This window comes from Diadema antillarum, unplaced genomic scaffold, assembly GCF_040938485.1.
Source record: "Diadema antillarum isolate AM-2024a unplaced genomic scaffold, OU_Dant_1.0 scf00000116, whole genome shotgun sequence".
NCBI lineage: Eukaryota > Metazoa > Echinodermata > Echinoidea > Diadematoida > Diadematidae > Diadema > Diadema antillarum.
In genome coordinates, this window is record NW_027271005.1 from 852,127 (window position 1) to 866,442 (window position 14,316).

General features: G+C 36.7%; 1 protein-coding gene across 1 annotated transcript; it reads right to left on the minus strand.

The window, feature by feature from the left end:
• Positions 1–340: 340 nt before the first annotated feature.
• Positions 341–5,797, minus strand: LOC139719879 (protein lifeguard 4-like). Its single transcript, XM_071631263.1, has 6 exons — positions 5,769–5,797; positions 5,282–5,417; positions 4,399–4,507; positions 2,831–2,936; positions 2,111–2,262; positions 341–1,008 (listed from the first exon to the last, which is right to left on the minus strand). Exons 2-6 carry the CDS (start codon positions 5,379–5,381, stop codon positions 753–755), a joined length of 723 nt encoding a protein of 240 aa, XP_071487364.1. The 5' UTR covers positions 5,382–5,417; positions 5,769–5,797; the 3' UTR covers positions 341–752.
• Between the last annotated feature and the right edge of the window lie 8,519 nt (positions 5,798–14,316).

Consider the following 14,316-nt stretch of genomic DNA (forward strand, 5'->3'; position numbering starts at 1 on the left):
ATAGGAAACTGTGAGAAAAAGAAAACCCTCAAATAAACAGCTTGTAAATACGAGAACATAAAATAATGACATGACATATGCACAGAGTATGTACATCAGTTGAAGGTAGGAGAGGAGACTAAGGAAAAATGGGACACAGAACTTGAACCAATCACCAGGTTGAGAGGATGATGAAAGAATATAATGGGCACAGAAGTCACCCTCTGTGACATTGTAATGACATCAATTACATAATTGATGAATACATTATGATGGATTACGGTTTTTAGCTGAAATGTAAAGTTCCAGCATAAGATTTCACACACGGTCGTAGAAGTGACCCTACTGCAACATTTACATGTGACAGCTCGGAAGGCCGGCACACAAACAAGCCCTTTAAGTCTCATCAAGGCTAGTGTTCCTTCTACACAGCATATAATGGAAGCCATAGACCATCATATTACCTTGCTGACTTGCTTAATTAACTCTTGCTTTGGAGAATTAGTTTTTGTAAACCCATTATCTGGAAAAGACACTGCAGAGGAAGGTTGTTGATGACTGGATTGAAGAAGTGTATGGATTCACTTTGCTGGACTTTATAACTTCTCTCAAGGAGTCATCCTGTTGACGCGAGATGTTGAAGAAAAACACACTGATGAGTTTCAATACCTCATTTAACTGATATCTTTATTGCTCACTTAGATTCTTGATTCATCCCTCACGTTGTGGCAGTCCTGAGATCTCGCTGGAAGCCATAGGATTGCCCTCGCTCTTTACTTCTTGTTTGCCTGGTTGAGGATGCGCAGGATGTACATGAAGAGGTTGATGAGATCGAGGTAGAGATTGATGGAAGCCACGATGTAATCCTCAGCGGACAGCTTGTGCATGAGGAGGTGGATGTCGTAGATGATGAAGAGGCTGAAGAGGACGGCGCCACCGATGGCCATGATGAGCTCCAGGACGTCGGAGTGGGGGAAGAAGACTTGGAGCAGTCCGCCCATTATGAGGACGATGAGACCAGCATAGAGTCTGGGGACAGGAATCGTCATTCATAATGGCACTCTTTCTCACTACATGTATAATTTCTCTAAAAAAGAATGTTCCTACATTATACAGTATTTACCACACAAGCAAAAGTACCAAACCTACACACAAATCTGATGGGGAATAAGTTTATCAAAGTACTATTAATAAAATTAGAACAGAGCATCGCTGACAAAAACTCAAGTATGCAGGACAATAGCATCATTTTATTACTTTTTCTTTAGACACCTTTTTTCTTGATGTATGTTATATTGTATTGAATTCAAAAAAAGTATGATGTTATTTGAAATATGATGTATTACGTGTACAGATGAAAGAGAATAATAAGTATCCCAGTGAGGGGGGGAAAAAAAATTATTACTTTCACTCTGGACAGCACAATATCAAACAGTTATGTTGACCTTGAAACAAAGCTTTATGCCCATGTGGTTATGTTTTGGGGTTTGCTTGTTTGTTTGTTTGTTTGTTTGTTTGTTTGTTTGTTTGTTTGTTTGTTTGTTTGTTTGTTCTTTTGAAGGGAAAGTGGGATATCAAATCAAACTAAGACATTGTGTTTTTTTACATTTATTACGAGCATGGACCAGCTGAAAAACAGCCATTAGCTGAAGCAGATCCCATACAAAAAAAAAAAAATGAAATGAATTGAATACTGCTGCCAGAGACAAAAAACAAAAACAAAAACAAAAACAAAAACAAAATAAAAGAGAGAGAGAGAAAAAAACAATTCTGCAGGCCTGTAACTGCTTCATTCATCACTCAATTCTAAAAGTCTATTATCCAGTCTTCTCTTGAAATGGGCTCCAAAATTTGTGTGACCTAAACATAATGATACCTGCACACTTTCAATAGCCATAACAAATTTTACCATTCCACTGTTAAAAATATCATATTTTGGTAATTCCATGTGAGAGATCAGCTACAAAGAATTTTCAAATTATCCCATGAATTAGCATGTAGGATAATCAGGGCACACACATTTATGGACTAAAAAGAATCCATTAAAGGTTTGGCTGTTCACTTTGTATAGCACTCCTGCAGAGTGATACTTAAATCTTCTGAAACATGTGGTGACTGCTATTCTACCTACCCTGCACCCCAGGTACTGAAGTCTTTCCTGCTCTGCACGGTGTACACCAACAAGCCGAAAGAGACGGCAAGGGTGAGAAACAGGGCCTCGATCACCACACTCTTGTCGTAAAAGGTCACCACTGTGCCCACCGAATAGGCTTCAACCAGAGTCTGTCGGAGTAAAGACGAATAAACCCAGCTTTATATGGAATTTTGTTCAATACAAGCATTTTGTTTGCTCATGACATATTTAAAGTAAAAAATCAGAACTAATGTCATCCTTAGACTACCAACCTCCCATCATATATTGCCAAAATTGCATTAAATACTTCTTCATGTCAACAAACAGATTAAAGAAAAAATGAATTAAAAAGAATGGAAACACATACATGTACCATTGGCATTAACCACCTTTAGACTCAAAGCTTACAATTCTATTTTTTAAATGCTCAATTTTAGTTACCCAATATATGAGCAGAATAAACTCAAAATGTGTGATGAAATCTGCTCAGTCTGGTTTTACTGATAGGAACTGATATGATGTGTTAGATATACTCTGTAATATGCACTTACACTTTACAAGTAGTATACTACCAATGTCAAATGTTACATGTTATGGCGTTCATCGACCTTAATCTATTCATATGCAAAAGATTCACTTCTTCGATGTAATGTTATATCTCAAGCAAACTTTATCATTGCTTTGTGGTGAAGTGTACTGCATAAGAGAAATTCTTACAAATAGTGAGAGCAGGATCATGTTGACAGGGTACTCCCTTCCTTTGACCAGCAGTGCCACGAGGAAGATGAAAGACAGCACAAAGGCAATCATCAGCATGCCAGGACTAGTGTGTTTGTGAGAGAGATAGAACAAAACAAAAAACAAAACAAAAAAAGGTGAGATGAGGAGAGTTAATGATGTGATGTACGAAGAAACCATAATTTGGTAATTGATTCTAGATTTTCTTGGACATGTGTCTTACTCCTTTCATTGCACAAACAGCATTCACTGTGAGGTCTGGAAGAAGTATATTCTAAATAGCATGGTAACCTTGTCTCACTTCTCCTAATTACCTTACAAGGCGATGACGTTAGTGATTGCTGGTGGCATTTAGCAACTAAAAATGCATCATCATGGTCTGATTGGGATGGCAGGATTTATCTCATCAACAGACCTCTCATTATTTCAAGGGTTTGTCCAGACATGCATTTTTTTTCTGAAGATTCTTTTTAATATGTATTGCTTTTGAATACTGATTTTTGTAAAAACATCTTCTGAACAGCAACATATCTATTTCATTATAATTGTAACAATTCACTAGCGCACAAACAGCATACTGCAGAATTTTACAAGTGTTTTGTAGAGAAAGATCAGTTGTGAAACCTGCTTGGGAGATGAGAATGTTAATGAATTCTACATTCCACATAGTCTTGGATCAAAAAGATAAGATGATCACTCTTCAAAAGCTTTTAATGTTTTAGGAAGTCGACTAGACTTCATGTTTTACCCTTGTGAATTTCCAGGTGGGTAGCCAAAAAAAATAAAGCTACAGCTACCAGTGGATAGGCATGAACAGGACTACATTTGGAATTATGAAGTCATACATTATCAAGTAGACATCTTCTTTACAACAAAGCAAGCAAGAATACAGAAAATCATTTGCATCTTTCACAGAAAAGAATGTTCCCTCCAAATATGTTTACTATGTCACCTGGAACAACACTGACAAGTTATGAAAAATAAACAATACACAAGTGTTGAATAACTTATCACTTTTTTTTTCTTTCTTTTGGTCATGTCAACAAGAAGATGGAATAATAGCACCAGGCTGCAGAAATGCTACCCTCTCAGCTAGTAGTAGTCTGTATAAATGTGCATTACATCATTACATACAACAACAATTTCTAAAACAACATTAGCTTTTACAAGCTGACACTATATTTTAGATATCTCACAACTACACTGCAATCATGAGGCATCTACTGTAAAAGTGGTTTCTTTCGCGTACAGAAACTTTCGCGGTTTCCATCGAGGCGGACTTTTTCGCGTGTGTTTAAATTGGCGGTCGGTAATGATAGCGTTGTACAAACGACGAGTTCAAAACATTTTCGTGTGTTGTTAAATTCGCGGTTCAACCTCAAAGCGCGAAAAGCGCAAAAATAAAACCAACGCGAAAGAAACCACTTTTACAGTATACAACCCAATATTCAGAGACTACAAGTGTACATTGTAAGACAATTGTGTTATTCTAGTGACAACCATACACACTGAACCAGTCAATGATATGGTAGAGTGCAGCCACTTACCTCTCTTGGATGTAATTTTTGATACCTTCAAAGGACATAAAAATGCCAGACACGATGGCAGTCAGTAGCAGCTGCATTGACAGAATTCCAAACACCTTCCTCAAAAAATCTGCAGAAATAGAGAGAGAGGGGGGGGGGGGGAGGACAGAAAGTCATTACAAAAAGAAGGAAATGATGAAGAATTAAAAAATGAAGACAGTAGTTAAACCCATGGCATCAGCAGAAGTGTCTAAAATCTAATAGACATCTAAATTTACTGTATATTTGTAAACCTTCTCTCAAGCATTGACAAAAGAGTTGTCTGAAGAGTCATTCTGAAAAAATAAAGTGCTACAAAACATTTACATCTCTCCATATCATGCAATTTTGAGACAATATACGTTTTTAAAGTTTTTCTGTTTTGTTTTTATTTTTTCAACGAGCCTCTTCAATACATAGAACACCACGTTGTTATTCATCTTCTGAGTGACAGGAAGATTCTGTTTCAGAACAACAACCTAAAATTTGAATTTTAGCCCTCCGTTTCCACAGGAGCAATAACAGGACTAATGGAATGCGTGGTCATATATTGTACGTACTGACAACTGGCAATGATGGATGTCCACTGATTTGCTTCACTTATATACCAATAGCTAAAGTTGTCCGCTGATGTTATGTAATATGAGATTTCCACTAATCAGGATTTTGATCATCTTAACATACTCTTGAAGTTGTACAGTCAAGGCGCATAATTCTCTGAAAGACGCATGGAGATGAGCAGGTGTTGTTGCACTTTTGTGTCTTTTAGCTTTAACTTGAGAAATAGCAAAGAAGTGACTCTTCATCTTCAATCGATGAAGTTTGTGTTGGCTAAATACTGTGGAATCTCATTCATTTAACTTACTCATGCGGATGTCAATGCGGGCTGACAGCACACTTGAACTGTGGGCAAAGTCTTCCATGATGGAGTCGTTGTAATCGTCGATTGGAATCGTTGTCGACATGGTTGGTTTATCTTGCAGGCAACAGCTGTAAAATTCCTGAGAAGAAGCAGTAGTAAAAGGAGTATGACGCGAGATACTAGTGATATTGCTGCAGTTCAAATAAGCCACACAACAGGAAAGAAAGAGAGATACAAACAATCAAATGTCAAAACACCCAACACCCATCACCGACACTGATATGAGCGTATGGGACTACAGCCTGTACAGGCGTTAGCATATATTTATTTTTCCAAAAAGCACGATAAATTTACCAATATTTTCAACTTCATTGCTTGAGATACAGTTCTTGATGACAATCTATATTAACTTATGAATATTAGATGACACATATGACTGGGTAAGGCCCTAAAATAGCAGATTCAAAGTCATGTGACGAGATTACCTTACCTTTTTATATTACGACGGCCACGTACAACCCCAAAACAGTAATACAATTACTGTTGTAAACATACCACAAGGTGGCGTCATACTGAACTTCCAGCTAGTGTCCAATACAGGGACACTACTTCCAGCCAGATCGAGAGCCGAAGGCTCTGCTTCCAGCCAGAGCCTTGTAGCTGCTTCCAGCTTCGTGATGACCCGAACTTGTTACAACTACTTATCAAAACAAACAAACAAACAAACAAATAAAAAGTACTCAGTAGTTAGTTAACTAGTCAGGAGGTGACAGAGGCGAAATCGACTGATTCTGATGGGGATTCTGATATCAAATACAAATTAAAACTAAGTCTTCTGAGTAAATATGTTACGATGTAACTAGCCTTTATAATCCTATACCAGATATCTGGACACTTTTACCCTATTAAAGGTAATCATATCAATTTTTACATGGTATATTATTCATGTGGAATTCCTATTCATTTTAATTCCACTATTTATTTTTTCTCCTTCTTTCTTTCTTTCTTTCTTTTTCTTCCCCCTCTCTCCCCTCTTCGCTTCTCACTTTATTTCCTCTATTTCTCTCGTTCTCTCCCTCTCTTTCTCATTCATATTTACTACCTTTAAGATGTAAATATGCACAAGTTATGTAAATATGTTTCAGGAGTCTGTATATATATTATATTCTCAATTACTCTGTACATAATTATGAATATTACTCGTTATGGTGACCTACAAATTTTACAAGCTATGCTTTTAGTTGGGTCACCCCATTTCCGTTTGTATAAGTATACCCTATATTCTGTCAATTCATGCTGACATTGATTATTACTGTAATATTATGACTGTGTCAATATGTAAATAACAATGCAATGTAAAAATGGAAATGAAACGAATAAATTCAAATTCAAATTCAAAATTCAAATCACATATTCGTCTTCGCTGATAACGACCTCGGCATCACCGATTTCATCTTTTCTCGTCAAGTGTAGAAACATCCGTTTGCAGAAAAACATTATTCAATGAAACAAAACGAATAGAGCCTACTTCGGTTTGTTTTCATTTTAATTGTATTCATTTGTGCTCCTCCCATATTTTCCAGATACAATACTATGGGCCCTACCACTAATATCAATACTACTTTTATCACAATGCTACATATAGCAAAGATGATAAAACATGATAAAAAAATATTAGAAATAAAATGAGAACAATATTATCAAATCCCTCATTATTGAAATCCTGTTCTGTCTAGAAAGCATCATATGACCAGACATAACATCGCTATAATGTTGATGATGTTGAGAACAAGATGTCCATGGAGAAATATATATATATATATATATATATATATATATATATATATATATATATATAATTTCATAATATGTATATATATGTATATATATATTCGATGTAACCACAAATCATGATGAAGTAGATGAAAGGAATCGAAATTCGATCTGGAAACCACACGAAATGTTTTAAACAGTTGCTGAAATTAGAAAAAAGAAATAATTATGTTTAAATCAAAATGTCAACGCATAATGCCGTGGGTTTTTCATGTTATGAATAAATTTATATATTGGTTTGTTTTAAATAATCACCAATGCTAACAGTTTGTATCTTACTTAAGAGAAAAACTAAAAAACAGCTATCGAAATGGCGTACACCGCGGTACACTGATCATCTGGGTTGCAGTTAGTATATTTTCATTTCAACAATAAATATTGTACTATTTTTTTATATTCGTTGGAGAGATATAAAGCAAATATAGAAATTATCATGTCCTGTTATGTGCCACTAGTGAAATTATGTATTCCTCGGTGACAGAAATTGTGCTAAAGTATATTCCTGTCACCACGAAGTTAGTTTCGTGCATTGTATATTTTGTTTATCATAAATCCCTCAGCAGTAAAGTCTTCTCAATAAAGTGATTGGTCGACATACCCTCATGTGACAAAATACTAGACATTGCATGCTACATTATGATGCTGATGATGTTGAAAACATATGCCAATGGAGAAAAAATGTGCTATGTAACGGTGACGACATTATGGTATAGTGCACTATACCATAAACGTCGTCATAGACATGCCAATCGATCAATAGCTTTTATTGATAGCGTGTGTAAAATGCTGTCAGTCGATGTTGAAAATTCGTTGGAGGGATAAAAAACAAATTCACATCGCACTCGTTCGTTCGCAGAAATAGCCCTATTCCTGTCTCCGCGGGATTTATAATTTTACCCACAGCCTCTCAGTGTGTGGTTTATTTATTTATGTATATATTTCAAGGCAAATATTTTCAGTTCAAACGATAAAGGAAATGAGATGACAAAGCCGATAGGCCTAAACTGACAGACTAACGCCACTTTACATGGACGTTTATCTAATCAAACAACATTGAAGAGGGACTGCAATCTGAGCTGTCAGAGCTGCGACGTCACAGCATAGTGCAATATTTATATTATTAACCATGACGCGCAATAGCTCTTTGGATGCGTTTAAGATGATGCTTTAAATTTACTTATCATAGCCTACATTCGACATGAAGTTACACATGCCGCCACTGAATCCCCATTTGAAATGAAAGAAAAATAAGAATACTTTGTATCATGCATTTTGAATAATTGTGTATAGACAGCAATGATGACTTTTAAGGGAAAGGTGGTTGCAGGTGTTACAGGGATAGTACAGTATTGGTGGAGGCGAGGATTATAGGCTTTTAACTTTTTTGTGAGATACCAAGAAACCACTTACGAAATAGTACAGAGCATACCATTCTAAGACGAATTCAAAGTTTATTTTATGAAAATTGGTTTTGGAATAGCTGAGACATCCCAAAACAAAGTAAAATAAAGCGATCATAATAAAAGGTGGGTCCCACCTTTTATTAGGGTTGCTCTATTTTGCGTACCTCGGCCATTTCAAAAACAATTTTCATCAAATAAACGTTGAATTCCTCTTGGAATTACATGCTCTTTCATATATACATGAGAGGTTTCTCATTATCTCACCCAAATATGTTAGAAACCTGAAGTTAAGTCTCAACAGAAACTATACGATCCCTTTTCAAAAAATCATAGATCGAAACTGATTTTTCTTTTAATTATTTTGACATACAAACCAATGTAAGAGTTGCGAGGCGATTACATCATCGTCCGGTCTCTTTTATATGGTTGTACGACATGTGGACCTTGAAATTTCCATAGCTTATTTCCAGTCCTATTAGCTCTTCTACCATTCTTAGTGTTTAGAGGTTTTTGTTTTTGTTCTGTTTTTTTTTCTTCTGTATAACCCAGGTTGACACTGAATTCAAGTGGGTTTTCATTTTTTTAAGAAAGTGAAGGAACTATGTCCACAGTGCGTGTGGCACTGACGAATCAAACACCACAAACACACAACGACCTGTATCAACTCTCACTACGGTAAAAATGGAATCAATAGCATTTACAACGCATGCGCACACGTACGTCCATGAAAAACAAAATCAAAATCAATGGCATCAACAACCGCGAAAATGCTGCCCCTCCCCCCCCCCCCCCCCCCCCCGCACATACACATACAAATTCACGCACAGAGAAAAAAAAACAACAACACTCAGAGAAAAATACAACACTCAGCGGAAAAAAACAACAACAACTCAAGGACTGACTAACAAAGTAAACACAGCAAGGGTAAGGGGAGAGAAAGGTGGGGGGGGGGGGGGGTGGGGATACAGAGAAACTCCTATACAATTTACCGGAACAATGAAATTATGCAATGAATAATTACAGTAACCTTTAGCAGGTTATCAAGGGCAAGAGGAAAGCAAAACTATAATAAGCCAGTGTAATTATGAAATGCAGAAAGCAAAACAAGAAAGGACAGGAAATTGAGAGTGATGAGTTTTTCCTCCATAACGATTACCCTTTGAATTGACAATGGACACTGCAGGATGTTTATAGTCGGTGTCGTAGCAAAACATGAGAGTATAACGGTGTTAGTGCGTCTATAACGGCGCGATGGCAGCTTGCATGAGGCAGCGGATGGAAGTGCGTGATATACAAATAAGGATAAACACACTTCCTCGTGTTTATCATAAATACCATTTAAGGAAAACCTTTTGTTTGTTAAATAGAAGGTATTTAGACATTCTTCAATTTTCATCATTTTTCTGGGCCGAAAAAAAAAAAGTGCTCAGATATCTCTCTCTTTTCATCAGTATCCTGTTTCAATGTGAAATAAAAAACAACAAACAAGTAAACAAAACAAAAAACAAAAAAAAACCCCACACACGCACACATGTCGCTATCACATCATATTGCTATAATCCTCATAAAGGGGGGGGGGGGGGGATGCGTTATAAAGAGTTGCGATTGATCTTAAGCTCAATTTATCGAGCGTAATATCCAGGGCCGGCCCAACCGGGGACCAGGGGCCCGGGCCCCCACTTTTTTTTGTGCATAATACATAGGGCCTTAACCACTTGGCCGCCTACTTCTTTTTACCTCGGAAGTGGCGCCAGAAAATTGCGGTTAAGCCCTTTTTATCATTCTTGCTCATCAGCTAAATAAAGTAACCCGGAAGTGGTACCAGAAAAGTGCGGCAAGTTCCCCCCCCCCCCCATTTTGTTTTTGCTTCTCAGCCAATTAACCCCGGAAGCGGCACCAGAAATATGTTATCAAAAATGTCTTTCCAATAAACTGGGCCCCTCACTTTTAAAAACGTAAGCGCCGGCCCTGAGATCAATACTGGTTGTAAGCCTATTTCATAAAGATATACTAACGATTGATTTAAAGCACAGATTTAATACCAAATTGAGCATAACTTATTTCATCAATCGTAAGATCAATCTTACGATCATGCAATCTATATGAAACGTGCCTTAGTAGTGTATAAGGAATACTATAAGGTTACGTGACAGGGGCTCTGAAGTTCTCGACATGAAACTGTGTGTTCGAAATCCATTCGGCGCACATTATACATTCTAGGCCTGGTATGAGATCTCCATATGATGGGAGGAGATCTTTCAACCAGTCTTGCTTGGAGTGTTGTGGACATGGTGGGAGCACACTACGCTTAGAACGAGAAGGTCTCCGGTTCGAACCCCGCCACGGCCATGTCTCCTCGAGCAAGACACATTATCCACTATGCTCTGTCTATATCCAAGCATGTGTACGCCCACGTGTATCCAAGTATTGTTATCCTGATAGGTAGGTGGATGCTTTTATGGCTGGATTTCGTATGACGTGTTGGCCGTCAAGTAAATGTAAATAGTCGCTGTTGTTATCACTAAAAATGATTAAGCTGTACAGCGGCATGCAGAGCCTCATCAGAGAGCAATGCTTGCATTGAATAGGCTACGCGGTTGTTGATAAACAGGACACTGCAACGATGATTGTGATTAAGAGGATGATGACGATTGTTGCTATTATTGTTTTCATCTTAATCTTTACCTCCATTTTAATACTGGGACCTTCTCTCCACAAGCTTGCTTCTATTCTAAGTAGGTTCCATTATATTTCTTTAGCGCTTATTCTCAGATTCCAACTTGCATAGATTGATCACTATGTTCGATATGTTTGCAATATTCTTTTATGCTTCCTAGCTGGATATCATGTATTATTTCATTTTGTTATATTTGATGTATTTTTTTTTCACCGAGAAATATGAAAATTAATTGAAATTGAAATTGAAAAAATTGTTTCCATCATCATGGCTGTCATTTGTATCTACTTCTATCATAAATGTTATTTCTATCATCACGGTTATAATCATTTCCACAACTTAGTGGAATTAGTCGAGAGCTAACACCAACACGTTTAAACGGATTCTGAAAAAAAAAACTGTGAGAATGGTCAAAATAAGTCCCCTCTCAATTTCCCTGCAGCTTGTCTAAAAGAGAACGCTCCTTTCGAGTGGAACGTTATACGCTAGGTTTTAATTCGTAAAACCAAAATTAAGAAAAGACAACGGCGACACTCAGTCACGATTTAATTACTGTTGAATTCTATTAGGCTATATAGGATTCCCGTCTTGACGTCATAGCGTAGGCACCAACGCCCGTGTATTGAGGAGGATTTCAAAGAGAAGGTGCTATATACATGACAAAGAAACCAGAAGGAAATTTCCTCGAATCTTCAAAAGACGTAATCCGCTCAAGAAATCTACGCACGTTGTCGAGTACTCAAAAGATGACCCCATACAAAATAAACATTCTCGATAATAACAGCCACTGATAGTTCTCAAGAAATCGTGTTATATTTGTGAATTCCCGAACTTTGCATCGAATGTTGCATAATTAACATACATAACATGTCTTCTTTATGATTTACACTTTTTACAGTCTGCAGTTTACAGTTTATAGGACATACATTTATCATTGGCTCCTCGATTACCTCTCTTCCTTGCTTTAAACAAGTGGGACCCGAAGTCGTTGTTTTCCCTTGTTTTTTTGTTTTCAAAGAAATTATGCAGTAAATTGTCTGATAAGAGGTCATGTAAGATCACCATGTGAACTCGGCTTCATGTTTTGGGGTTGTTTATGATTATCCTGACACCAAAGGTTCAGTATTGTATCTGACTTTGTAGTGTGTTGTAAGGCAGAATAACTCATACAATAATTACGTAGACGTCATTACTTTTTTCCCTATTAAATGGGCATTGATCCCACATATCAATATCCAGCGTTTGTACAATGAAAGATTCCGTCATTTTCATGTAAAACTGATTCTGTGCATATAAATATATATATATATAATATATATATATATATATATATATATATATATATATATATATATATGTGTGTGTGTGTGTGTGTGTGTGTGTGTGTGTGTGTGTGTGTGTGTGTGTATGTGTTTGCGTTTATGTGTATGTTTGCAAATCTGTTTGTGTTAAAACATGGCTGATGGTACCAAACGATAAGATAAACATTCGATAAGCATCGCTTTATGTGTGGTGTAACACATGCTAAATATAATCGCCAAAATCCCTAATATACCATGCTCTATGTCGTTCTAATCACTCAACTAGCGTCATTATCGTCATCATAAACATCATCATCATCATCATAATCATCATCACCATCTACAGTATTGCCGAGGTCGTCTTTTTACGAACACTTAATGTCATTCTCAAATATGAATATGATATTATCATGTATATGATTATATCATTAATATCATGGAAATATCGCTGATATTATCAGCTTATCTTCATGATCATCAGGATGACAGCACATTTCGCCCATGGCAGTGATGTTGAAAATAACGGCAATAGCGATTAATACTTTTATTCTCATTATTGGTATTATCTCTTTCGACAAAACAAGAAATAGAACGAAAAGTACTATCATCACAATCCGCACATTACACATAGCATCATTCGCCAAACCGACCAAAAAACGTCACAAGAAGATAAGAAACTGTCCAAACATAAGAAACTGTCCAAACTTCATATATAAGACGTTCTCTCCCGTTTTATTGTATCAAGCTTAGCGCATGGGTTTAAATCAGTTCAACTGTTTTAAACAATAACATTTTCATTACACGATTATAAAACTCAAATTAGCCGACAAGTACAGTACATCAACAAAAGCCAAACACATTCCTCCGATTAATGCCAGTAATTATGTCGAGCATCGGTTTTTATCGTAACTAACATCAATGTCTGGTGATGTACTTCACAGAATCTTCGTGTACTACGATATCCATTAAGAATAATTTACAGCAAGAATTTCATGACCAGCATGAAAGCGTGACTCCTTATACTTACTAGGAATATTAACATTCATTTATTCCTTCCCCGCATTAATCGAAAAAAGGGACTATGTGAGTAGCACAAATACATGCAGGTATCAGCACACGTATGTGTCATAGAACATTTTCCCCTACAGTCATACGAAAAAGAAATTAACACGAAAAACGGACTTAATTTCTCATAGTATGTTAACGATGTACCTGACATAATATGTGCACTATTTGAAAGCGAACGTCATGCGGTAGGTTTGTTTCGGCGCTGGCATTTCAGCTCTTCCTTTTGACTTTCCTTTACACTTCCGTGGTATGAACAAAACTATACAAGTGTGGATACTTTTTTGACTGTGTCATAATCAGGCAGGAACCACATGCAGGCTGGGAAGAAAGAGCTACCGTTCTCCAATATGCCCAAACAAAACAACATAAATTCCTTCTGAGATTGAACGCGCCCGCAAACAGTTTGGCAAAGAGTTGGATCTCCGCTGACGTCACAACGACTGATACTGCAATGGTTATGATAGATGTTCCTGTCTCCCCCTCTCTCTTGACATATATCAATATTGATGATTTCCTGTGAAAACCTTGTTCTTGGCTCTTAAGCATCAATTCTCAGCTAGGTATAAACAATTTGTAAACATTTTGTGGCATCTGCATAGGAAACGTAATTATATCTTTTTCCTTCTTAATGAGTCCTTATGCCACATTCGAAGCGTAACGATGAAAAGTCATTTCATGTATGAAATCCTGATCACTGCATGATGTTTCATTTCGTTTATCTGCACTATTTTTTTTTTTTTTGCTTTTCCTGCACAA